The 22,214-nt window shown below is 50.6% G+C and overlaps 1 protein-coding gene across 2 annotated transcripts in view; it reads right to left on the bottom strand.

Moving 5' to 3' along the window:
- The window catches only part of cfap61 (cilia and flagella associated protein 61), a 584,187-nt gene that overhangs the window by 376,708 nt on the left and 185,265 nt on the right, over positions 1–22,214 (bottom strand). For both annotated transcript variants that reach the window (XM_072505562.1, XM_072505571.1), the window contains 2 exons: positions 13,935–14,061; positions 12,505–12,582 (listed from right to left, as the gene is read on the bottom strand). In XM_072505562.1, coding sequence (XP_072361663.1) covers positions 12,505–12,582; positions 13,935–14,061 — 205 coding nt within the window. The remainder of the gene's footprint in view (positions 1–12,504; positions 12,583–13,934; positions 14,062–22,214) is intronic.

Here is a 22,214-nt window from a genome sequence, read left to right as displayed (position 1 = left end):
GCTTTGATTTTTATGTCATCATTGGCTACAGGAATAGTGCCAGAGGACTGGAGGACAGCAAATGTGGTCCCTTTGTTCAAAAAGGGGAGCAGAGACAACCCCGCAACTATAGACCGGTGAGCCTCACGTCTGTAGTGGGTAAAGTCTTGGAGGGAATTATAAGAGACAAGATTTATAATCATCTAGATAGGAATAATATGATCAGGGATAGTCAGCATGGCTTTGTGAAGGGTAGGTCATGCCTCACAAACCTTATTGAGTTCTTTGAGAAGGTGACTGAACAGGTAGACGAGGGTAGAGCAGTTGATGTGGTGTATATGGATTTCAGCAAAGCGTTTGGTAAGGTTCCCCACGGTAGGCTATTGCAAAAAATACGGAGGCTGGGGATTGAGGGTGATTTAGAGATGTGGATCAGAAATTGGCTAGCTGAAAGAAGACAGAGGGTGGTGGTTGATGGGAAATGTTCAGAATGGAGTACAGTCACAAGTGGAGTACCACAAGGATCTGTTCTGGGGCCGTTGCTGTTTGTCATTTTTATCAATGACCTAGAGGAAGGCGCAGAAGGGTGGGTGAGTAAATTTGCAGACGATACTAATGTCGGTGGTGTTGTCGATAGTGTGGAAGGATGTAGCAGGTTACAGAGGGATATAGATAAGCTGCAGAGCTGGGCTGAGAGGTGGCAAATGGAGTTTAATGTAGAGAAGTGTGAGGTGATTCACTTTGGAAGGAATAACAGGAATGCGGAATATTTGGCTAATGGTAAAGTTCTTGAAAGTGTGGATGAGCAGAGGGATCTAGGTGTCCATGTACATAGATCCCTGAAAGTTGCCACCCAGGTTGATAGGGTTGTGAAGAAGGCCTATGGAGTGTTGGCCTTTATTGGTAGAGGGATTGAGTTCCGGAGTCGGGAGGTCATGTTGCAGCTATACAGAACTCTGGTACGGCCGCATTTGGAGTATTGCGTACAGTTCTGGTCACCGGTCACCGCATTATAGGAAGGACGTGGAGGCTTTGGAGCGGGTGCAGAGGAGATTTACCAGAATGTTGCCTGGTATGGAGGGAAAATCTTATGAGGAAAGGCTGATGGACTTGAGGTTGTTTTCGTTGGAGAGAAGAAGGTTAAGAGGAGACTTAATAGAGGCATACAAAATGATCAGGGGGTTGGATAGGGTGGACAGTGAGAGCCTTCTCCCGCGGATGGATATGGCTGGCACGAGGGGACATAACTTTAAACTGAGGGGTAATAGATATAGGACAGAGGTCAGAGGTAGGTTCTTTGCGCAAAGAGTAGTGAGGCCGTGGAATGCCCTACCTGCTACAGTAGTGAACTCGCCAACATTGAGGGCATTTAAAAGTTTATTGGATAAACATATGGATGATAATGGCATAGTGTAGGTTAGATGGCTTTTGTTTCGGTGCAACATCGTGGGCCGAAGGGCCTGTACTGCGCTGTATTGTTCTATGTTCTATGTTCTATTGGCAAATCAAATTAGCAACAATGCCGTAGAGGAGGAATTCCTGGAGTGTATACAAGATGATTTTCTTGACCAATATGTGGAGGAACCAACTAGAGAGCAGGACATCTTAGACTGGGTACTATGTAATGAGAAGGGAATCGTTGCCAATTTGACTGTACGAGACCCCTTGCGGATGAGCGACCATAACATGATAGAATTTTTTATCAAGGTGGAGAGTGAAGTAGTGAGACTAGGGTGCTGAATCTTAATAAAGGGAACCAAGAAGATATGAGGCGTGTGTTGGCCTTGATAGGTTGGGGAGATTTACTTAAAGGGATGGCAGTGGATAGACAATAGCAAACATTCAAGGAACGCATGGGGAAACTGCAGCAACTGTTCATTTCTGTCTGGCACAAAAGCACCCCTTGTAAGAGGGCCAATCCATGGCTTACAAAATAAATTAGAAATAGTATCCGATCCAAGGAAGAAGCATACAGAGTGGCCAAGAAAACTAATAGGTCTGAGGATTGGGAGCAGTTGAGAATTCAGCAAAGGATAAAGGGATTGATTAAGAACGTGAAAGACAGTACAAAAGGAAGTTTGCAGGGAACATAAAGACTGACACTAAGAGTTTCTATAGATATGTGAAGAGAAAGAGATTGGTAAAGAGAAATGTAGGCCCCCTACAGACAGAAACAGGGGAATGCATAATAAGGGACAAAGAAATGGCTGAGAAATTGAACAAATACTTTGATTCTGTCTTCACAAAAGAGGTCACAAATCAGATACCAGAAATGCTGGAAAATGAAAGGTTTGGTGAGAGGGAAGAACTGAGGGAGATCAACATTAGTAGAGAAATGGTGCTGGGAAAATTGATGGGATTGAAGGCAGATAAATCCCCATGGCCTGAGAATCTGCATCCCAGAGTGCTTAAGGAGGTGGCTCTGGAAATAGTGGCTGCATTGGTGGTCATCTTCCGAGATTCTATAGACTCTGGAACTGTCCCTGCCGATTGGAGGGTAGCTCATGTCACTCCAATATTCAAAAAGGGAGGTAGAGATAAAGCAGGGAATTCTAGACCAGTAAGCCTCTCGTCGATAGTGGGGAAAATGCTTGAATCCATTATCAAGGACTTTATAGCGGAACATTTAGAAAGCAGTGGCAGGATCAGTCAGAGTCAGCATGGATTTATTAAGGGAAAATCATGCTTGACAAATCTGTTGGAATTCTTTGAAGATGTAACCAGTACAGTTGACAAGATGGTGCCAATTGATGTGGTATATTTGGACTTTCAGAAGGCATTTGACAAAGTCCCACATAAGAGATTATTGTGTAAAATTAAATTGCATTGGATTGGGGGAAATGTATTGAGGTGGATAGAAAACTGGCTGGCAGAGAGGAAACAAAGATTAGGGATTAATGGGTCCTTTTCAAATTGGCAGACAGTAACTAGTGGGGTACCACAGGGATTGGTGCTGGGACCCCTGCTATTCACAATATATATTAATGATTTGGATGAGGGAACAAAATGTAACATCTCAAAGTTTGCAGATGATACCAAGTTAGGTGGGAGGGTGAATTGTGACGAGGATGCAGGGATCCTACAGCATGATCTGGACAGGTTGGGCGAGTGGGCAAATCAATGGAAGATGCAGTATAATTTGGATAAGTGGGAGGTAAAAACAGGAAGGCAGATTACTACCTGAATGGTTATAAATTGGGAGAGGGGAGTGTGCAGCGGGACCTGGGTGTCCTTGTGCACCAGTCGCTGAAGGTAAGCATGCAGGTGAAGGCGGTAAAGAAGGCTAATGGTATGTTGGCCTTCATTGCGAGAGGTTTTGAGTTTAGAAGCAGGGATGTGTTGCTGCAATTATACAAGGCCTTGGTGAGGCCACACCTGGAGTATTGTGTGCAGTTTTGGTCTCCTTCTCTGAGGAAGAATGTTCTTGCTCTCGAGGGAGTGCAGCGAAAGTTTACCAGACTGATTCCAGAGATGGCGGGACTGTCATATGAGGAGAGATTGACTAGGTTGGGATTGTTCTCACTGGAGTTCAGAACAATGAAAACATTTTAACGGGACTAGACAGGGTAGATGCAGGGAAGATGTTACCAATGATAGGAGTGTCCAGAACCAGGGGTCACAGTCTGAGGATTCAGGGTAAACCATTTCGGACAGATATAAGGAGACGTTTCTTCACACAAAGAGTGGTGAGCTTGTGGAATTCATTACCACAGGAAGTAGTAGGAAGCTAAAACTTTGAATATATTCAAGCGGCGGGAGAATGAGATCAAAGGCTATGGGGAGAAAGCAGGATTAGGCTATTGAGTTGGATGATCAGCCATGATCATGATGAATGGCGGAGCAGGCTTGAAGGGCCAAAAGGCTTTCTCCTGCTCCTACCGTCTATGTATCTATATGCCCCACACGCCAGCAGGTCCGACCCCTTCTTCAGGGTTAACGTAATCTTTAATAATATCAATAATCTTTATTAGTGTCACAAGGAGGTTTACATTAATGCAATGAAGTTACTATGAAAATCCCCTAGTCACCACAGTTCGTGCCTAGTCGGGTACACTGAGGGAGAATTCAGAATTTCCAATTCACCTAACACACACGACTTTAAGGACTTGTGGGAGGAGACTGGAGCACCCGGAAGAGATCCACGCAGACACGGGAAGAACGTGCAGATTCCACACAGTGATCCGAGCTGGGAATCGAACCCGCGTCCCTGGCATTGTGAAGCAACAGTTCTAACCACTGTGCTAATGTGCCGCCCATCGACACCTGTATCAAAGTTTCCAGAAGCTCCTCCTTTTCCAGCACCTCTCTAAACATCCCCAGCAAATGCGGTGCCAACTCTTTGCAAACTCCTTATAGAACTATGCCGGGTATCCGTGGCCTCGAGGCCTTCCCCGACTTCATCCCCCTTATGCTATCCATTCCCTCCCTCAGCCCCAATGGCTCATCCAGCACCTGCCTCCTCTCTTCATCCTGCCTTGGGAACACCAGCCCATCCAAACAAACGCGCAATAACTCCCTCCTCACCGCCCGGCTCAGCCCTGTGCAGCTTTTCATAATGCTCCCTAAATGCCTCGTTTATCCTCAGAATTTCACTAGTTGTGACCTGCCTCTGTAGCTGGTGGACCAGCATACAGCTCACCTTCTATCCATATTCATATTGCACCCCTCTCGCTCTTCGCAACTGCCCCACTACTTCCACGTCGTCAGCCTGTCAAACTGCCCCTGTAACTATTTTCTTTCCGCAAACCCCTCCTTGGTGAGAGTTCTCGAATATTTCTTGCCCACCTCGTCCTACAACTATCCATACTCCTCCCTACTCCTCCTGTCCCTGTGCGCCTTGAACGAGATAACTTCCTCCTGAACCACCTCCTTCAACACCTCCCAAAATGTGGCCGCCGACACCTCCCCATTCTGATTCAACTCCACATAATCTCTGATCACCAACCGCACCTTCTCACGGAACCCCTTATCCGCCAAAAGCCCCGAATCCAGCCTCCATCCCGGCCTCTGCTCCTGCCTCGAACTAAGCCTGACCTCCAGTCAGTGCGGCGCATGTTCTGAGATCACGATTCCTGCATACACCACCCTATATCCCCCCAACACCGCACAACTCGCCACAAACAAATCAATTCTGGAGTATACCTTATACTTGTGCGAGAAGAAGGATTCCCCCCCTCCCCCACACAAGGTTCCTAAACCTCCACGGGTCCACCATTCCCTTGCATTCCATAAACCCTCCCAACTCCTTCGCCATTCTCAACTTTCCCATTGACTTAGGGCTCAAACTATCCACCCTCGTTTCCAACACACTGTTGAAATCACCCCCCCCCCTTACAGAAATAAGAAAAAACAAAGAACACATAAATAAACATCTTATAGCTATGTCACGTATTCCCCCAATATACAAGCCCCCCATTAAATGATAATAAACACAGTAGTAAACACAAAGTACCCCCCCCCCCCCGGGTTGCTGCTGCTGTCCACCTCCTAACGCATCGCTAGAAAGTCTAGGAACGGTTGCAACCGCCTGAAGAACCCTGGCACAGATCCTCTTGAGGCAAATTTTATCCTCTCCAATTTAATGAACGCTGCCATGTCGCTGATCCAGGCTTCCACACTTGGGGGCCTCGCATCCTTCCACTGTAGCAGAATCCTCCGCCAGGCTACCAGGGACGCAAAGGCCAGAATACCGGCCTCTTTCGCCTCCTGCACTCCAGGCTCGTCCGATACCCCAAATAGTGCGAGCCCTCAATTCGGCTTAACCCGGGTGTTTACCACCTTAGACACCGTCCTCGCAACGCCCCTCCAGAACCCATCCAGCGCTGGGCACGCCCAGAACATGCGGGCGTGGCTTGCTGGGCTCCCCGAACACCTCACACACCTGTCCTCTACTCCAAAAAAACCGACTCAGCTTTGCCCCAGTCAGGTGCGCCCTGTGCAGAACCTTAAATTGTATCAGGCTAAGCCTGGCGCAAGAGGAGGAAGAATTTACCCTACCCAAGGCGTCCGCCCATGTACCCTCGTCTGTCTCCTCCCCCAGCTCGTCCTCCCATTTACCTTTCAGCTCCTCCAACGAGGTCTCCTCCTCCTCCTGCATCTCTTGGTAGATCGCCGAGACCTTGCCTTCTCCAACCCACCCCCCCGAGAGCATCCTATCCTGGATCCTACATGCTGGAAGCAGCGGAAATTCCCTCACCTGCCGTCTTACAAACGCCCTTACCTGCATGTACCTGAAGGCATTTCCAGGGGGGAGCCCGAATTTTTCCTCCAACGCCTCAAGGCTCGCAAACGTCCCATCTATAAACAGGTCCACCATCCTTCTAATACCTGCCATGTGCCAGCTCAGGAACCTCCCATCCATTCTCCCCGGGACAAACCGATGGTTATCTCAGATCGGGGACCACACCGAAGCCTCTGCCTCCCCCCTGTGGCGTCTCCACTGCCCCAAAACATTGAGGGTCGCCGTCACCACTGGACTCGTAGTGTACCTTGTCGGTGGGAGCAGCAGCGGTGCCGTCACCAGCGCTCCCAGTCTCGTGCCCACACAGGATGCCATCTCCAGCCTCTTCCACGCCGCCCCCTCCCCCTCCATTACCCACTTGCATATCATCGCCACATTGGCAGCCCAGTAGTACCCACACAGATTAGGCAACGCTAGCCCTCCTCCGTCCCTTCTCGGTTCCATAAACACCCTTCTCACCCTCGGTGTCTTTTTCACCCATACAAACCCTGGGTGTACCACGAATGGCTCACTCTTCCCCATGTTGAGCTTATACCCGGAAAAGTCTCCAAACTCCCTGAGGATCCGCATCACCTCCGGCATCCCCCCCACCGGGTCCGCCACATACAGTAACAGGTCGTTGGCATACAGCGATACCCGGTGTTCCTCCCACACCCCACACCAGCCCCCTCCAGCTCCTGGACTCCCTCAAAGTCATCGGCAAAGGTTCAATTGCCAACGCAAATAGGAGGGGGGATAGGGGGCACCCCTGCCTCGTCCCCCGGTACAGCCGAACGTATTCCGACCTCCTCCGATTTGTGGCCACACTCGCCACCGGGGCTTCGTACAGTAACCTAACCCACCTAACGAACCCCTCCCCTCCCCGAGCCTCCGCAACACTTTCCACAGGTAACCCCACTCCACCGCATCCATAGCCGCCACTATCTCCGCTTCCCCCTCCACTGCAGGCATCATGATTACATTTAGGAGGCTCCGCGCATTGGTGTTTAGCTGCCTCCCCTTCACAAAACCCGCCTGGTCCTCATGGATCACCCCCGGGACACAGTCCTCAATTCTGGTAGCCAACATCTTCGCTAACAGCTTCGCATCCACGTTGAGGAGCGAGATTGGCCTATACGACCCACACTGTAAAGGGTCCTAGTGCGGGCAACTGGGACTAGCTTAATGGTAAAAACTGGGCGGCATGGACTGGTTGGGCCGAAGGGCCTGTTTCCATGCTGTAAACTTCTATGATTCTATGATTCCTTGTCCCGCTTCAGGATCAGCGAGATCAGCGCCTTGGACATCGTTGGGGGTAGGACCCACCCCTCCCTCGCCTCATTGAAAATCCAAGCTGACCTGATCCTTCACCCGGCGATGCGTCTCCTGCAGAAAGACAACCCCCCCGTCTTCAGACTCCTCAGTTGCGCGAAGACCCAAGACCTCTTAACCGGCCCGTTCAGTCCCTGGACATTCCATGTTATGAACCTTACCAGAGGCTTATGCCTCCACTCCCCTCTACCGTCCGCCATCATCTCCTTCCGATTCTACCTATTTCAATTTCACCCTGAACCGGGCCATCTTTCTCCCCCATGACCACGCTCAGTCTCCAACTTTGCCTCGCTCTCCCCCTCAATACCCCCAACCTGGCCATCCCCCACAGCCACCTCCCCCACTTCACTTCTGTTCACCAGCATTACCTGTCAACATGGCAGCTCCTGCCCGAAGGCCCCTCCTACCAACCCCTCCGCCACAGCCCCACAAAAAGTATTTTGTGGTGCTTGTATCTTCCACACTTACCGGCAGGACGATGATACGTAGATAGTGCCTCCTGGACCTGTTCTCCTGCTCCTCTGCATTTGCCCTCAGCAACTTGTAAAGGTCCCCCAGGATCCCCAGCTCCACCTCCAACACTACCACCCAATCACTGTGATCGGACACCACCTTCTCCATCTCCGGTGTCTGCAACCCTTGTGCCTCGAGACATTTCTCCACTTGCTCCATCTATCCTCTTGGGGGTGCTACTGTTGCTCCCTTGGCCTACCGTGAGGTCCACCATGCCAGGGTCACGCTGGTCAGACCATCTGATGCCACCACCTCCCCCCCACTGCCTGCCCACTCCTTCTTTAGGAGACCCCCTGCCATGCGCACCCCCCCCCCTCCCCCCACAGTGACCCCTATAATAGAGGGACACCCTGAAGGACTCCTGTAATGGGGAGATCCCACAAGGGAACCCTGCAACCCCTTCAGGGATCCCTGTAATAGGGGGACCAACCACAGGGACCAGTGTAATAGGGTCCTCCCGAGATCTCGGTAATAGAAGGACCCCTCAGGGACCCCTGTAATAGGGGGACCCCCACTGGAATCCTTGTTATGGGGAACCCCCCCACAGGGACACCTGTAATAGGGCTTCCCCCAGGGACCTCTAATAGGAGATCCCCCACTGGGACCCCTGTAATAGGGGTCCCCCCACAGGGATCCCTCTTATTGGCAACCACCCACAAGGACCCCTGTGATAGGGGGACCCCACACAGAGACCCCTGTAATCGGGCCTTCCCCAGGGACCCCTGTAATAGGGGGAACCCACACAGGGACCCCTGAAATATGACCTCCCCCAGGGATCCCTGTAATAAAGGGACCAGCCACAAGGACCCTTGTATTAGAGTACCGCACACAGGGACCCCTGTAATAGCCCCCCAGGACCCTGTAACAGGGAGATCCCTCCACAGAGACCCATGTAATAGGGATACCCCACACAGGGACCCCTGTAACAGGAAGGACCCGCCCCCAGGGCCCCCTATAATAAGGACCCCCCAGGGATCCCTGTAATGGGGGTCCCACCCCATAGGGACCCCTGCAATAGGGGGCCACGCCAAACGACTCCTGTAATAGGGAGACCCCCCTACAGGGGCCCCAGTAATGGGGGACCTCCCACGGGGACACCCTGCCTAAAGGAACCCCCTCCACAGATCCACACACACACAGACCCCCTCCACACACAGAACCCCCCTCACAAAAGCCCCCCATACACAGAGCTCCCACACACACAATTCCACCCCCCCCATCCTCACAGACACTCCCACCCCACAGAAAGGGGACCCCAGTCTGGAAGCTAGAGAGCAGTCCAGCCAGGGGTTGTGAGAAGCATTATAGCTGTAATACTTACCTTGCAGCTCCATGCGTACATTCCTTGAAGGAGAGGAGCTGTGCCTCCATCTGCTTCCCACAGATCCAGCACGGTAGCATTGTGGATAGCACAATTGCTTCACAGCTCTAGGGTCCCAGGTTCGATTCCGGCTTGGGTCACTGTCTGTGCGGAGTCTGCACATCCTCCCCGTGTGTGCGTGGGTTTCCTCCGGGTGCTCCGGTTTCCTCCCACAGTCCAAAGATGTGCAGGTTAGGTGGATTGGCCATGATAAATTGCCCTCAGTGTCCAAAATTGCCCTTAGCGTTGGGTGGGGTTACTGGGTTATGGGGATGGGGTGGAGATATTGACCTTGGGTAAGGTGCTCTTTCCAAGAGCTGGTGCGGACTCGATGGGCCGAATGGCCTCCTTCTGCACTGTAAATTCTATGATTATCTGCACACCATTCATAGCTTTCAGTAGTGCAATAGTGGTCTTTGAATGACAGCTCGTAAAAACGATCTGCCACTTTGATCCATTCATATACTTTCACATTCAGTGACCTAAGTGTTGAAACCCCAATGTTTGTAAACATTGACCACATCAAAAAGATGTAAGTGCATTCCAATCACTCAAGCGATGATTGCACTGCACTTACCTCTCTTCGATGTAATCAATGTTTACAAACAGTGATGTTTCACCACTTAGGTCACTGCTGCCTGAAAGGATATGAATGGATCAAAGCTGCAGATGATTTTTATGAGCTGTCGATCACAGACCACTACTGAAAGCTGTGAACGGCTTGCAGATAATGGATCTGTGGGAATGTGACACAAGCCCAGCTGCGCTCATTCGAGGAATGGACACCAGGAGCTGCAAGGTAGCTGTTACAGCTATAATGCTTCCCACTGCCCCTGTCTGGACTGCTCTCTGCTTTCATAAAATAATAGAACCTACAGTGCAGAAGGAGGCCATTCGGCCCATCGCATCTGCACCGGCTCTTGGAACAAGCACCCTGCTCAAGCCCACGTCTCCACCCTATCCCTGTAACTCAGTAACCCCACTTAACCTTATTTTTTCTGAACACTAAGGCAATTTAGCATGGCCAATCCACCTAACCAGCACATCTTTGAACTGTGGCAGGAAACCGGAGCACCCAGAGGAAACCCACGCAGAAACGGGCAGAACATACAGACTCCGCACAGATAGTGACCCAAGCCGGGAATCGAACCTGGGACCCTGTGAAGCAACTGTGATAACCACTGTGCTACCGTGCTGCCCCTTTCATGGGAGGGGGGTCTGTGGAGGGAGTTCCTTTATGCAGTGGGTGATCCCCGGTTACAGGGGTCCCCCTATTACAGCGTTCCTTGTGGGGGTCCCTCTGTTACAATGGTCCCTGGTGCGTGTCCACCTATTACAGGGATCCCTGTGGGCCCCTTCCCTTATTGCAGGGATCAGTGTGGAGAGTCCCCCTATTTCAGGGGTCCCGGGGGGGTGGGGGGGGTTCACTTGTAGTTGGGGGTGGGGGGGGGTGCCTGCTGGCAATCCGGGGGTGGGAGGAGCTGCTGTGCAGTCGGGGCCACTTTGGGGTGCAAGGGGGCAGGCTAGCTGGCCATGAGACATCAATATTAAGCCTCATGCTCAAGGTGGCGGCCTGATCGTGGTATTCCCTGGGAATCTCTCATAATTCCATGCCATGCATAAATTTGCATGGCATGGAACACGGAATTGTATCTCGCTTTATGACTGCAAGGGGATCGTAAAACTGGTGCAATTCATCTCCAGCTGGAGAACATAGGGCTTGATCCTCCGTTTCGCCGGCAGTGCAATCACGGCTGTAGATTTCCCAACGACGTGGGGTGCCCACAATGGGAAACCCCATTGGCCAGCTGCCGGGTGCGGCAGGTTGGAGAATCCCGCCGAATTTGCATACGGTGACGGGGCAGAGAATCTGTTTTCCAGCACGAAATCAGGAACGGCGCTGGTTCTGCGATTCTCCGCCCCCCGAAAAGCGGCATACTAGGGGAGTACGCCACGCCGTGTATCCACCGCCTCAGGCCATTGCCTGAGGTCCGCCCTGCTTTTCTCCATCCCCGACTGGCCGAATTCCCGACGGCGTGTTTCTAATGTGGTCCTGCCGTTTGGGAAACTCGCGAGGCGGCTGCGGACTCAGTCATCGGCCGCCACAGTCGGGGGCAGGCCGATCGGAGGGCAGGGGGCGCCTCATTCGGGACTGGGGGCTATGTGTGCAGGCGGTCCGGGTCGGGTGAGCAGCCAATGAGGGGCACTATTTCGGCGGTCCAGGTCCGCGGGCTGAGTCCGCCATGGAGCATGGCATGGCCACTGGAGGCCACTGCCGTGCGCATGTGCAGCCTCTGACCCGGAAGTGCGGGGGCCATATCGGCAGCTGGAGCTGCGAGCTCCACGACAGCTGCCTGCTAGCCCCCTGCAAGACTGTGAATCTGTGGCCTTTTGACGCCAGTTTACCTGGTGTAAAAGACCACAGTTTTCACAACGGCGTGGGGACACAGTCCCAAAACAGAGAATCCAGCCCATAGTCTCCCAAATGGATAATTCAGCCCAGGGTAGACAAATAATGCTTGGGGTTGCAGACACCCTGAGTTGTGAAAATCTGCAGAGGTATTTAATGTAAACCTAATTTTTATTTTTTAGGATACCAATTTTTTTTTTTCTAATTAAGGGGCAATTTAACATGGCCAATCCACCCTACCTGCACATCTTTGGGTTGTGGGGGAGACACCCACGCAGTGATGAGGAGAATGTGCAAACTCCACACGGACAGCGACGTAGGGCTGGGATTCGAACCTGGGGTCCTCAGCGCCCTAGGCAGCAGTGCTAACCATTGTGCCACGTGCTGCCTTAATGTAAACCTAATTTAAACCTAAAGCAGGCAATGTTGGAATTTAAGCAATGTGCTGCCTCGGTGCTTCTCAATGTCCGATGATTTTTCAGTTGGGTAGAGTCCTGCTTCAGAGACGCTCTTTGAATTAGTGTCTCCCAGTGCGAAGACAAAATAAACAATTGTTCTGTACATGAGGCTCCTGAGATTACAATCACAGAAGACTTTTGAAATCTTAAATACAAGTTTACTTTGTTTTGCCAGTGAACAGGTAATTAGCTTGTGTGTCTCTAGTAACATTTCCAAAGTATAAATCAATACCTCTTCATTCCTGGTGATGGCAATTCCTACAATTTCCTGTAGAACTTCAGCAACAATCACTTGAATTGGTGTTCCATCCTGGCAAAAATAAAGAACAGAATGGTAACATGCCCATTACTAGTTAAACTAGGAAACCATTCTGTAAATAAACGGAAAACATTGTAGATCTGTGTATTATAACATCAAAAACTTTTCAGCAACAAAATTCTCTTTGACAGATTGGAAAGGAGCTAAAACGAATTGATAAATCAGACTTGGTGTCAAGTTAATTAAAAGCAAGGAAACGTCTTCAAGCACCACACCACTTATTAATTAATACTTCACTATAACACATTTAAATTTCTGTACAGCATGGAATTATTTTTGGGAAACAAAGATTTCCCAACCAATTCTTTGGTACAACTGAAGGCACTGCGCTTTTCATTTTTAAGCAAGTTATGGTAACGGTGGTACTGTTATTGGAAAACAAGTTATGTGCTTACCAATATATAAATTCAGCAGTTCGAAATACATAAGTTAAAGAAAATATTCAGTCAAAGTACTGTGAGACATTGAATGGCAGCAAATCTGGGTCTTATTTTGGGCTATCCCACTTTCCAACGTTTAGACTGCAGGGTTCTCTGTCGGCGGGATCCTCTGCTTCGCCAACAGCGCACCCACGCCCACGGGTTTCCCGATGGTGTGGAATGTCCACAATGGGAAACCCCATTTGCGGCTGCCGGAACAGAGCAGTCCGCTTCCGGCGGGAATGTGCCGCGTTGGAAAATGGGGCTGGTGGAACGGAGAATTCTGCCCCAAATACTGAGAAAAAGACTGTGGGATTCTCCATTCCTGAGAATAAGGGTGAATTCTCCGCTTGCCGACGTGGAATTCGTGGGCTGGATTCTCTGATTCTGTGGCTATGTCCCCACACTGGTGTGGGAAAGGTGGCGTTTTACACCAGAGGAAATGGCACAAAATGGCCACCGATTCTGTTTTGCTGGGGGCTAGCATGCCGGCGGACTGCAGCAGCCACGCCGTGCTACATGATGGAGGCAGCCCGCGGACCTGGCCCATGAAATATGTACCCGTTTGGCCAGCTCACGCGCCACGGACCACCCCCGCACAGTGCCCCCAGCCCTGAAAAATGTCCCCTCCTGCCCGCAGATCGGCCCTCCCCCGACTGTGGTGACGCTGGACGGAGTCCGCAGATGCCACGCCGAGTTCCCAACGAGTGAGACCATGAGAGGCCCACGCCGTGGGAACTTGGCCGGCCGGAGTCGGAGCATCGGGGGCGGGACGCCCCGAGAGTACGCCGCTTTGGAGGGGGTGGAGCATCACGAAAGTGGCGCCGCCCCCCGATTTGGTTGGAAACTTGGCCATAATTAACAGATTAAAAAATCAACATATTAGGCTTTCAACCACATACCCAAAATTGAATGAATACTCACTGCATCTCTGCGGGCCTGATTATAAAGATTTAAGGTGTTTAAAATACTGAGGTGCAGATTAAGGGTTTTGACAAGTCTTTGAATTCCTTCAGTGTCATTCTGTGTTGCAAGTCGTACCACAAAGAATCTGTGGAAGAAAGAGTTTAAAATCTCTAAAGGTTTATTGATTAAGATGCAAAACTGATGCAAGGAAAGATAACCTTTCTCCTCCTTATACTAATGAATTGGAGCAATGCAAAATCTAAATTATTAATATAATATTTTTCTGGTATATCAATGAAATGTTTGAGTTCTGGTACAGCTGCCTCCTCTCCCACTTATGTCCTTGATGTTTTACTTTTATCCTGTGCAAGCCTGAGAACACATTTGAGATGTGATACATATGATAAAGGATAGTCAATTATATATATTGCAAAAGATAAGATCATGGTACCTTTGAAATCATAGAAGAGATAGATATGGATAATACAACTGAATTTTCAAAGTCCTTCAATAAGATATCGCATGGTAGACTTGTGACTACAGCCAGAGCCTTGGGGGTCAAGTGGCAGGTGGCAGAGTGGATAACAAGCAAGCAACTAAACAGAAACAGAGGCGGAATTTTCCGGCCCTGTCCACCACCAGGATTGTCCAGTCCCGTTGAAAGTGAATGGACTTTCATCTATGCCGCTGCAATGCCTGTGGTGAGAGTTAAATGTATTTACCCAGACTGGTGGAAGGTGGAAAGTTTGGTCCAGTGAGATCAGTGCTGGGAACATTGCTGTTCATCACTTACATGAATAACTGTGACTCAGATATCAAAATTACAATTTCAAAGTGTGTGGATTACACCAAATTAAGAAATGCTGTTAGTACTGAAGAAGATTGCTGACGACAGGGGGACTGGAGAAGGGGATGGTGTTGGTGGTTTACGGAGCAATTTTTGGAAGAGGAGAAGACACCACTGGAAGGGATCAAAGCGAAGTGGGAGGAAGAGTTGGGAGAGGATCATTGATCGCCCAAAGGCGGATCCTGATGGGTTGGAGAGCAACCTCTCCACCCTGTGCCCTGGCGTGGCGGGGGGACCTGTTGGAATTCCTGACTCTTGAGAAGGTTACGTTTGAACTGAGGGGAAGGATGGAGGGGTTCTACATTTCATGGGCATTATTCATTATGCACTTTCAAGAACTGGATAACATCGAACATTAGTTGGGGCGTGTGGATGGGAGGGTTGGGGGAGGGGGGCTGTGTGTGTTAATGGTGACTATGGGTGATTCCTGATTCCTTTTTGGCATTTCTTTATGTGAACATGCGGGCTAATGTTTGTGGTTTGGTGGGAGGATGGGATTGTTGTTATTGATATGGGGATTGACATATTTGTTACTGGTTATTGTTTATTGTTGGTGGGTGTAAATTTGGGAGAAAATTTGGTCCAGTGAAATAAATTCTATGAAATAAGAAGACTATGAAAATGTGAAAAAGGAGAATAAAAATATATATATTTTTTAAAGTACTGAAGAAGATGGTGACAAAATGGAAGAAGACATTAATAAACTTGTAGAATGAGTGTGTATAAATGGTAAATAAACTACTATACAGATAACTGTGAGGTGATGCATTAAAATAGGAAGAGTAAAAGAACCAGTCTCTTTAGAAAATTAGTCTATATGAGGGAGAGGTGCAAAGATATTGGGAGATTCAGGATCCAATATTTACAAGGAGGCTGGGAGAGTGTGGGGTCATGGATATCCTGCTGAGGGCCTGATTATAATTTCCATTCAATGATAGGACCTCATAATATTTTTTTCTGGCTGGCAGCCAGCTAAATTGACAACCTGATTGGGAGCTGAGAAGGAGAGAAAACCTTCTGTAGAAGGAGGCTGCTGCCCGGGACCTCTGGGAGTGAAGAAGGTCAACCATCGTGAGCATGAAATAAAGAGATTAGCAAGTGTGGGGAAAAAATGTTGTCTCACTGAGAGGACAACATGTTTGTGCAAGTTACTGCCACTCCTCCAGGGTGAGGGCGCATTAAATGTAGCAATCTGTTGGAGGACAGATTACTGGGCTTCTGCATCCTGCATGGCCTTTCACTGCGGTTATCCACAGTTATATTGGGAACAGTCCAAGCTTACATGGCAGTAAGCTGATATTGCATGACAACAGTATGAGCTTTCACTGCTGTACTTAGACTTCTTGTGGGGGATGCTTGTGCTATCAGCTGCTAAATTATTTTTTGCTCTACAAATGCGGTGGTGGAGTTGCCTACCACTTCCATAATGGAAAGGATGGCCTTTTGCCAAGTTGATGTTAGTTTACTCCATGCTCCTTGACATCGGCTACAGGCCTTCTGGCAATCATCCCAAAGCACCAACAATTTTGTTGTGCATACCCATCACGGTTGTCTACTGGTTGCACCCACTGACGTGCTCATCTGGGTCCTCTGCAGATAAAGCGGGTGCAACCTCACCTTTCAATTATATAGTATCTGCATTATCCTTACCCCCTGTCCTGGTTACAAGCCATCAATGCCTGGTGTCTCATCATGTGCAGATCGTCTTCTATATTGTCCTCTAAATTATCTGCAGTGTTAGTATATGAGCTGGAGCTATGACTGTGTGCTGTCTTTTCCAGCAAAAGAGAGGGAAATGTGTAAGTGAATGCTGTGCAATTGGTTTGCTTGACGTGGCTGTCATATTGGATAGTGTGTGCAAACTGTAAAATGTGGGATGAGGCTTGCAGCAGTATGTAGTAGTGCAGTGGATATGAATACCAGATATGAGTCCTTTTTTATGTATATCGCGAGTAAGTAAATAATGGCGATGTGGTTAATTGAGCAGTGTCTGTGATGCAGTTTGTAGGATATGGCATTTGAAGATGCATTCACCAACCTTGGCTGCTTATGTGAGATCATGAACTTGTTATGGCACTTCATCTCATGTCTTTGGGGATTGATTCCTGTCTTTGACCTCCACAGTTATCAACTCACACTGTCTTCTGAGCATGTGTCTGGCCCCTGCAGATACAGGGGACGGGATTCTCTCAGCCCGGGACCGGGCTGGAGAATCCCCGTGACCGGCACGAATCGCGCCATGCCGCCCTGGCGCTGCCACGCGATTCTCTGCAGAGTGGAGAATCGGCGCCAATGGCGCGCCGTGGCTGGCGCGGCGCCAGTCGCGGGCCGCTCAACGCGGCCAGCCCGCCGATTCTCGGCCGGGATGAGCAGACCGGCCCTCGTGAAAATGCCGAGTCCCGCTGGCGCCGTCCACACCTGCTCTCAGCCGGCGGGAACTCGGCGTGGAAGGGTCGGGGGGGGACGGCCTGTGGGGCGGGGTGGGAGGGGGGATCTGAGCCCAGGGGTCCTCCGATGTGGCCTGGTCCGCAATCGGGGCCCACCAATCAGCAGGCCGGCCTCTCTGGCTGGGGGCCTCCTTTCCTACGCGCCGGCCCCTGTAGTCCTACGCCATGTTCCGTCGGGGCCGGAGCGTTGAAGGAAGCCACAGCGCATGCGCACGCTGGCCCCCTCGGTCATAAAATGCGACGCTGTTTACGATAGCGTGGACACTCTGCTGCGGGATTAGAGAATCCCACCCAGGACATCACTCCTACATTTTACCTCCTTATGCAAGGCCTTCAGTGCAGTATCGGAAAACAGTGTTCTCTCCGACGCTGTGCAATTATTCAATGTCTCACAGGTCGTATTCACTCATGCATGACTTGCAGCACCTGCTACAACCACAGTCCATCTCTCCATTAAGAGGTATAGACTAGGTATAGACTAGCTCTAAGTAGTGCAGACTAGCTGTTTGTCACTCACGGTAATGTCTGCCTGCACATGGGTCCAGTCAATTAATGAAGTCAGCATGCTGCTCATGTTGTAATCATTTTGCTTGGTTAGCTGTTCATTGCAATCCTTGCATCCATTTTTGGAGTCTATTTAATTTAGTCCACATAGTTTCCACTCTCCTCCTGAGGAACTGTGATACCTGGAGTGTGTCACAGCAACCGGATTTGAAATAACTGAAGCTCAAATTGTCAAAAGAAAAAAAATCATAACTTACATTTCATTTTAAGCCATTGAATAAAAATTCTGAACTAACAGGTTTGTTTCAAATGAGTTTTATTTGTTTAGTGAGGGAAACTAATGTTCCTGCGAGAGTCAGAGAGGGATGTTTGTAAAGCAATTTGATGCTGTTCTCAGATACTGAAGTGTCTCAGTCAGTCAGTGAGTCAGTCAAAGTTAGGCCATGGTGAATAACTCAATCATGGTGAATGATTACGGGAGATTCAACAATGGAAAAGAGATCTGCAGCTGAATTCTCTGTTCCTGAGACTAAGGGCTGAATTCCCTGATTTTGAGGCGAAGTGTCGTCGGCAGCGTGGGAACTGTGGCGTTTTACGACACCACAATTGGCGCTGAACCCTCATCGATCCTTGGACCGGTGAGGGTCTAGCAGTTGCGCCGGGTAAAACCCCCGGCTCCCATGCCAAAAACAGCTGGAGAATGACCAGGTGCGTGGTAGTGGTCGTGCCGTAAACCATGGCACCGGCCGTACGCGGACCCGACCTGCCAAATGCTGCTTCCCTGGCCACCCCCTGGCCAACCCCCACCAGTCCCCCAGCCCTCGCGGAAGCCCCCCAGCTAGCAGCACGGCTCCCGGCCAACCGTGGTGGCACTGGACACAGTCCGCAGCCACCACACCGGGACCCGACTGCTCAGACCTCGCGTCCCTCGCATGGTCGGGAACTTGGCCCATTGGGGCGGACCATCAGGGGAGGGCCTTCAGGTGACGTGCCAACGCCATTCCAATGGCTTGCGGCATGCGACGCGATGCTGCCATTTCGGAAGGGGCGGAGAATAGAAAACCGGTGTCAAACAGGCGCCGCCCCTGATTTGGGCATCGGAAGGGATTCTCCGCCCGATTGCAAATTATGATATCAGTGTCGGACAACGGAGAATCCCGCCCTTAGTGTTGATGCCGGGGCAGGATTCGTGGACTTCCAAGACAGCAAAACTGGTGCTGCACCTGGACCAATTCTGCGACTGTTGAGGGGCTGGTACTTGAGCCACGTGGAACACAAACGATTCCAATTAGAAACGGTGCCGGATTCGCCGGTTTCACGATTCACACTCAGGAGGCTGACAATCCTCAGTCGCGCATACGCACTTCACTCCCCACATCCCAGCCAACAAGGTGGCGGCGAGGAGAGCAACACCACGCTTCACTGATGCGGAGCTAGAGGTCCTCATAGACTCTGTAGAGGAAAGGCAGGCCACCCTGTAACCTGGGAGGGAGACTGCCAGCTGCCACCTTTCGCAGTGACTGGATGCAGGTAGCAGAGGCGGTCAGCACCACCAGCAACACCATCCAGACCGGCTTGCAGTGCAGGAAGAAACTGCCTGACCTCCTCAAGGCAGCTAGGGTGAGTAGGCAGCACTGTGCCCCCAGCACTATCCCCCATCCCACACACCCGTAACTTGCCCAGCCCACTCGAACCCCACCATGCACCACATGCCGGCACCGGTGCCCTGGCCACTGAGGCCACTAGCTACCCATTCCCTGGGCTGCATGCATCAGACTGTCTAATGCTGTCATTTCCTATGTTTATTTTAAATTAATTTACGGGATTTGGGTGTCGCTGGTTAGGCCAGCATTTGTTACCCATCTCTAGTAGCCCTTCAGAAGATGGTGGTCAGTGGCCTTCTTGAACCGCTGCAGTCCTTCAAGTGTAGGTACACCCACTGTGCTGTTGGAGAGAAGGTTCCAGGATTTTGCCCCAGTGACAAGCGAAGGAACGGTGATATATTTCCAAGTCAGGATGGTGAGTGACTTGGAGGGAAACCTCCAGGTGGTGGGGTTCCCAGGTATCTGCTGCTCTCGTCCTTCTAGATGGTTGTGGTCGTGGCTTTGGAAGGTGCTGTCTAAGGAAGCTTGGTGAGTTTCTGCAGTGCATCTTGTAGAAGGTACACATGGCTGCCGCTGTTCATCGGTGGTGGAGGGTTTGAATGTTTGTGGAAGGGGGAGCAATCAAGCGGGCTGCTTTGTCCTGGATGGTGTTGAGCTTCTTCAGTGTTGTTGGAACTGCACTCATCCAGGCAAGTGGAGAGTGTTCCATTACACTCCTGACTTGTGCCATGTAGATGGTGGACAGGCTTTGGAGGGTCAGGAGGTGAGGAGCTCACCATTGGATTCCTAGCCTAGCACATGTGCCGAGCAGAATGACACAGAAGTCTGAGAATTACACAGATATACTGTCACAACTGTCTCCAACACCCTCCCAGAAACACTCACCTCGTTTGGTCACTTTTGTGAAGAGGCTCATGGGACACTATCCGGTGTGCACCACACAGCTGCTCTGGTACATCAGGTGGAGGTAGGAACACACGAGGGGGCGGGCGGTTGGAGGGCGGGTCATCCCCTACACCCGAGGGGGTGGGCGGTCGGAGGGCGGGTCGTCCCCATGGACTAGCTGCCGTTGAGATGGGCTGGGCTTCTAGGGACGCAAAGGCCACAACGTCGGCCTCTTTCGCCTCCTGCACTCCCGGCTCTTCCGCAACTCCAAATAGAGCTAACCCCCAGCCTGGTTTGACCCGGGCCTTCACCACCCGCGAAATCACTCCCGTCACTCCCTTCCAATACCCTTCCAGTGCCGGGCACGCCCAAAACATATGTGCGTGGTTTGCCGGGCTCCCGCCACACCTCCCACATTTGTCCTCCACTCCAAAGAACCTGCTCAATCTTGCTCCCGTTATGTGTGCTCTATGTAGCACCTTAAATTGAATTAGGCTAAGCCTGGCGCATGAGGAAGAGGAATTTACCCTGCTTAGGGCATCAGCCCACATACCCTCCTCTATCTCCTCCCCTAGTTTGTCTTCCCACTTTCCTTTTAGTTCGCCCACCGACTCCTCCCCCTCTTCCCTCATCTCTCGGTAAATCTCTGACACCTTGCCCTCTCCGACCCACACCCCTGAAAGCACCCTGTCCTGTATCCCCTGTGTCGGGAGCAACGGAAATTCCCTCACCTGTTGTCTAGTAAACGCCCTTACCTGCATATATCTCAAGAAATTTCCCCGGGGCAACTTATACTTTTCCTCCAATGCTCCCAAGCTCGCAAAAGTCCCGTCTATAAATAAATCTCCCACCCTCCTAATTCCCAACTGGTACCAACTCTGAAATCCTCCATCCATTCTTCCTGGGGCGAACCTATGGTTGTTCCTGATTGGGGACCCCACCAGGGCTCCCCGCACCCCTCTCTGTCGCCTCCACTGTCCCCAGGTATTCAATGTTGCCGCCACCACCGGGTTCGTGGTAAACATTTTAGGTGAGATCGGTAGCGACGCCATCACCAGCGCCTCTAAACTCGTCCCTTTACAGGACTTTCTCTCCAGTCTTTTCCACGCCGCTCCCTCACCCTCCATCATCCATTTACGTATCATTGCCACATTGGCGGCCCAATAGTAATCGCCCAAGTTCGGTAGTGCCAATCCTCCTCTGTCCCTACTACGCTGAAGGAACCCCCTCCTTACTCTCGGAACTTTCCCTGCCCACACGAAGCTTGTGATGCTCCTGTCTATTTTATTAAAAAAGGTCTTGGTGATTAGTATAGGGAGACATTGAAATACAAATAAGAACCTCTGGAGGACCATCATCTTAATTGCTTGCACCCTGCCCGCCAGCGATAGAGGCTGCATGTCCCACCTCTTGAAGTCCTCCTCCATTTGTTCTACCAACCGTGTCAGATTAAGTCTGTGCAAGGTTCCCCAGCTCCTAGCGATCTGAATCCCCAGGTATCGGAAGTTTCTTTCCACTTTCCTTAGAGGCAAGCCTTCTATCTCTCTACTCTGGTCCCCTGGATGTATCACAAATAATTCACTCTTCCCCATGTTTAGCCTATACCCCGAGAAATCCCCGAACCCCCTCAAAATTCGCATAACCTCTATCATCCCCCCCGCTGGGTCCGACATGTATAACAATAGGTTATCCGCGTATAACGAGACTCGGTGTTCTTCTCCCCCTCTAATCACCCCTCTCCATTTCCTGGAGTCTCTCAACGCCATGGCCAGAGGTTCAATTGCCAACGCGAACAACAATGGAGACAGCGGGCATCCCTGTCTTGTTCCCCTATATAGTCGGAAATACTCCGATCTATGTCGACCTGTAATTACGTTTGCCGTTGGAGCCCCATAAAGAAGTCTAACCCAGCTAATAAACCCGTTCCCAAACCCAAACCTCCTTAACACTTCCCATAAATACTCCCACTCCACCCTATCAAATGCCTTCTCTGCGTCCATTGCCGCCACTA

The sequence above is a fragment of the Scyliorhinus torazame genome, chromosome 1, assembly GCF_047496885.1.
Source record: "Scyliorhinus torazame isolate Kashiwa2021f chromosome 1, sScyTor2.1, whole genome shotgun sequence".
NCBI lineage: Eukaryota > Metazoa > Chordata > Chondrichthyes > Carcharhiniformes > Scyliorhinidae > Scyliorhinus > Scyliorhinus torazame.
The sequence above is the reverse complement of the archived record's forward strand: the minus strand, read 5'-3'. Positions and strand labels throughout refer to the sequence as shown.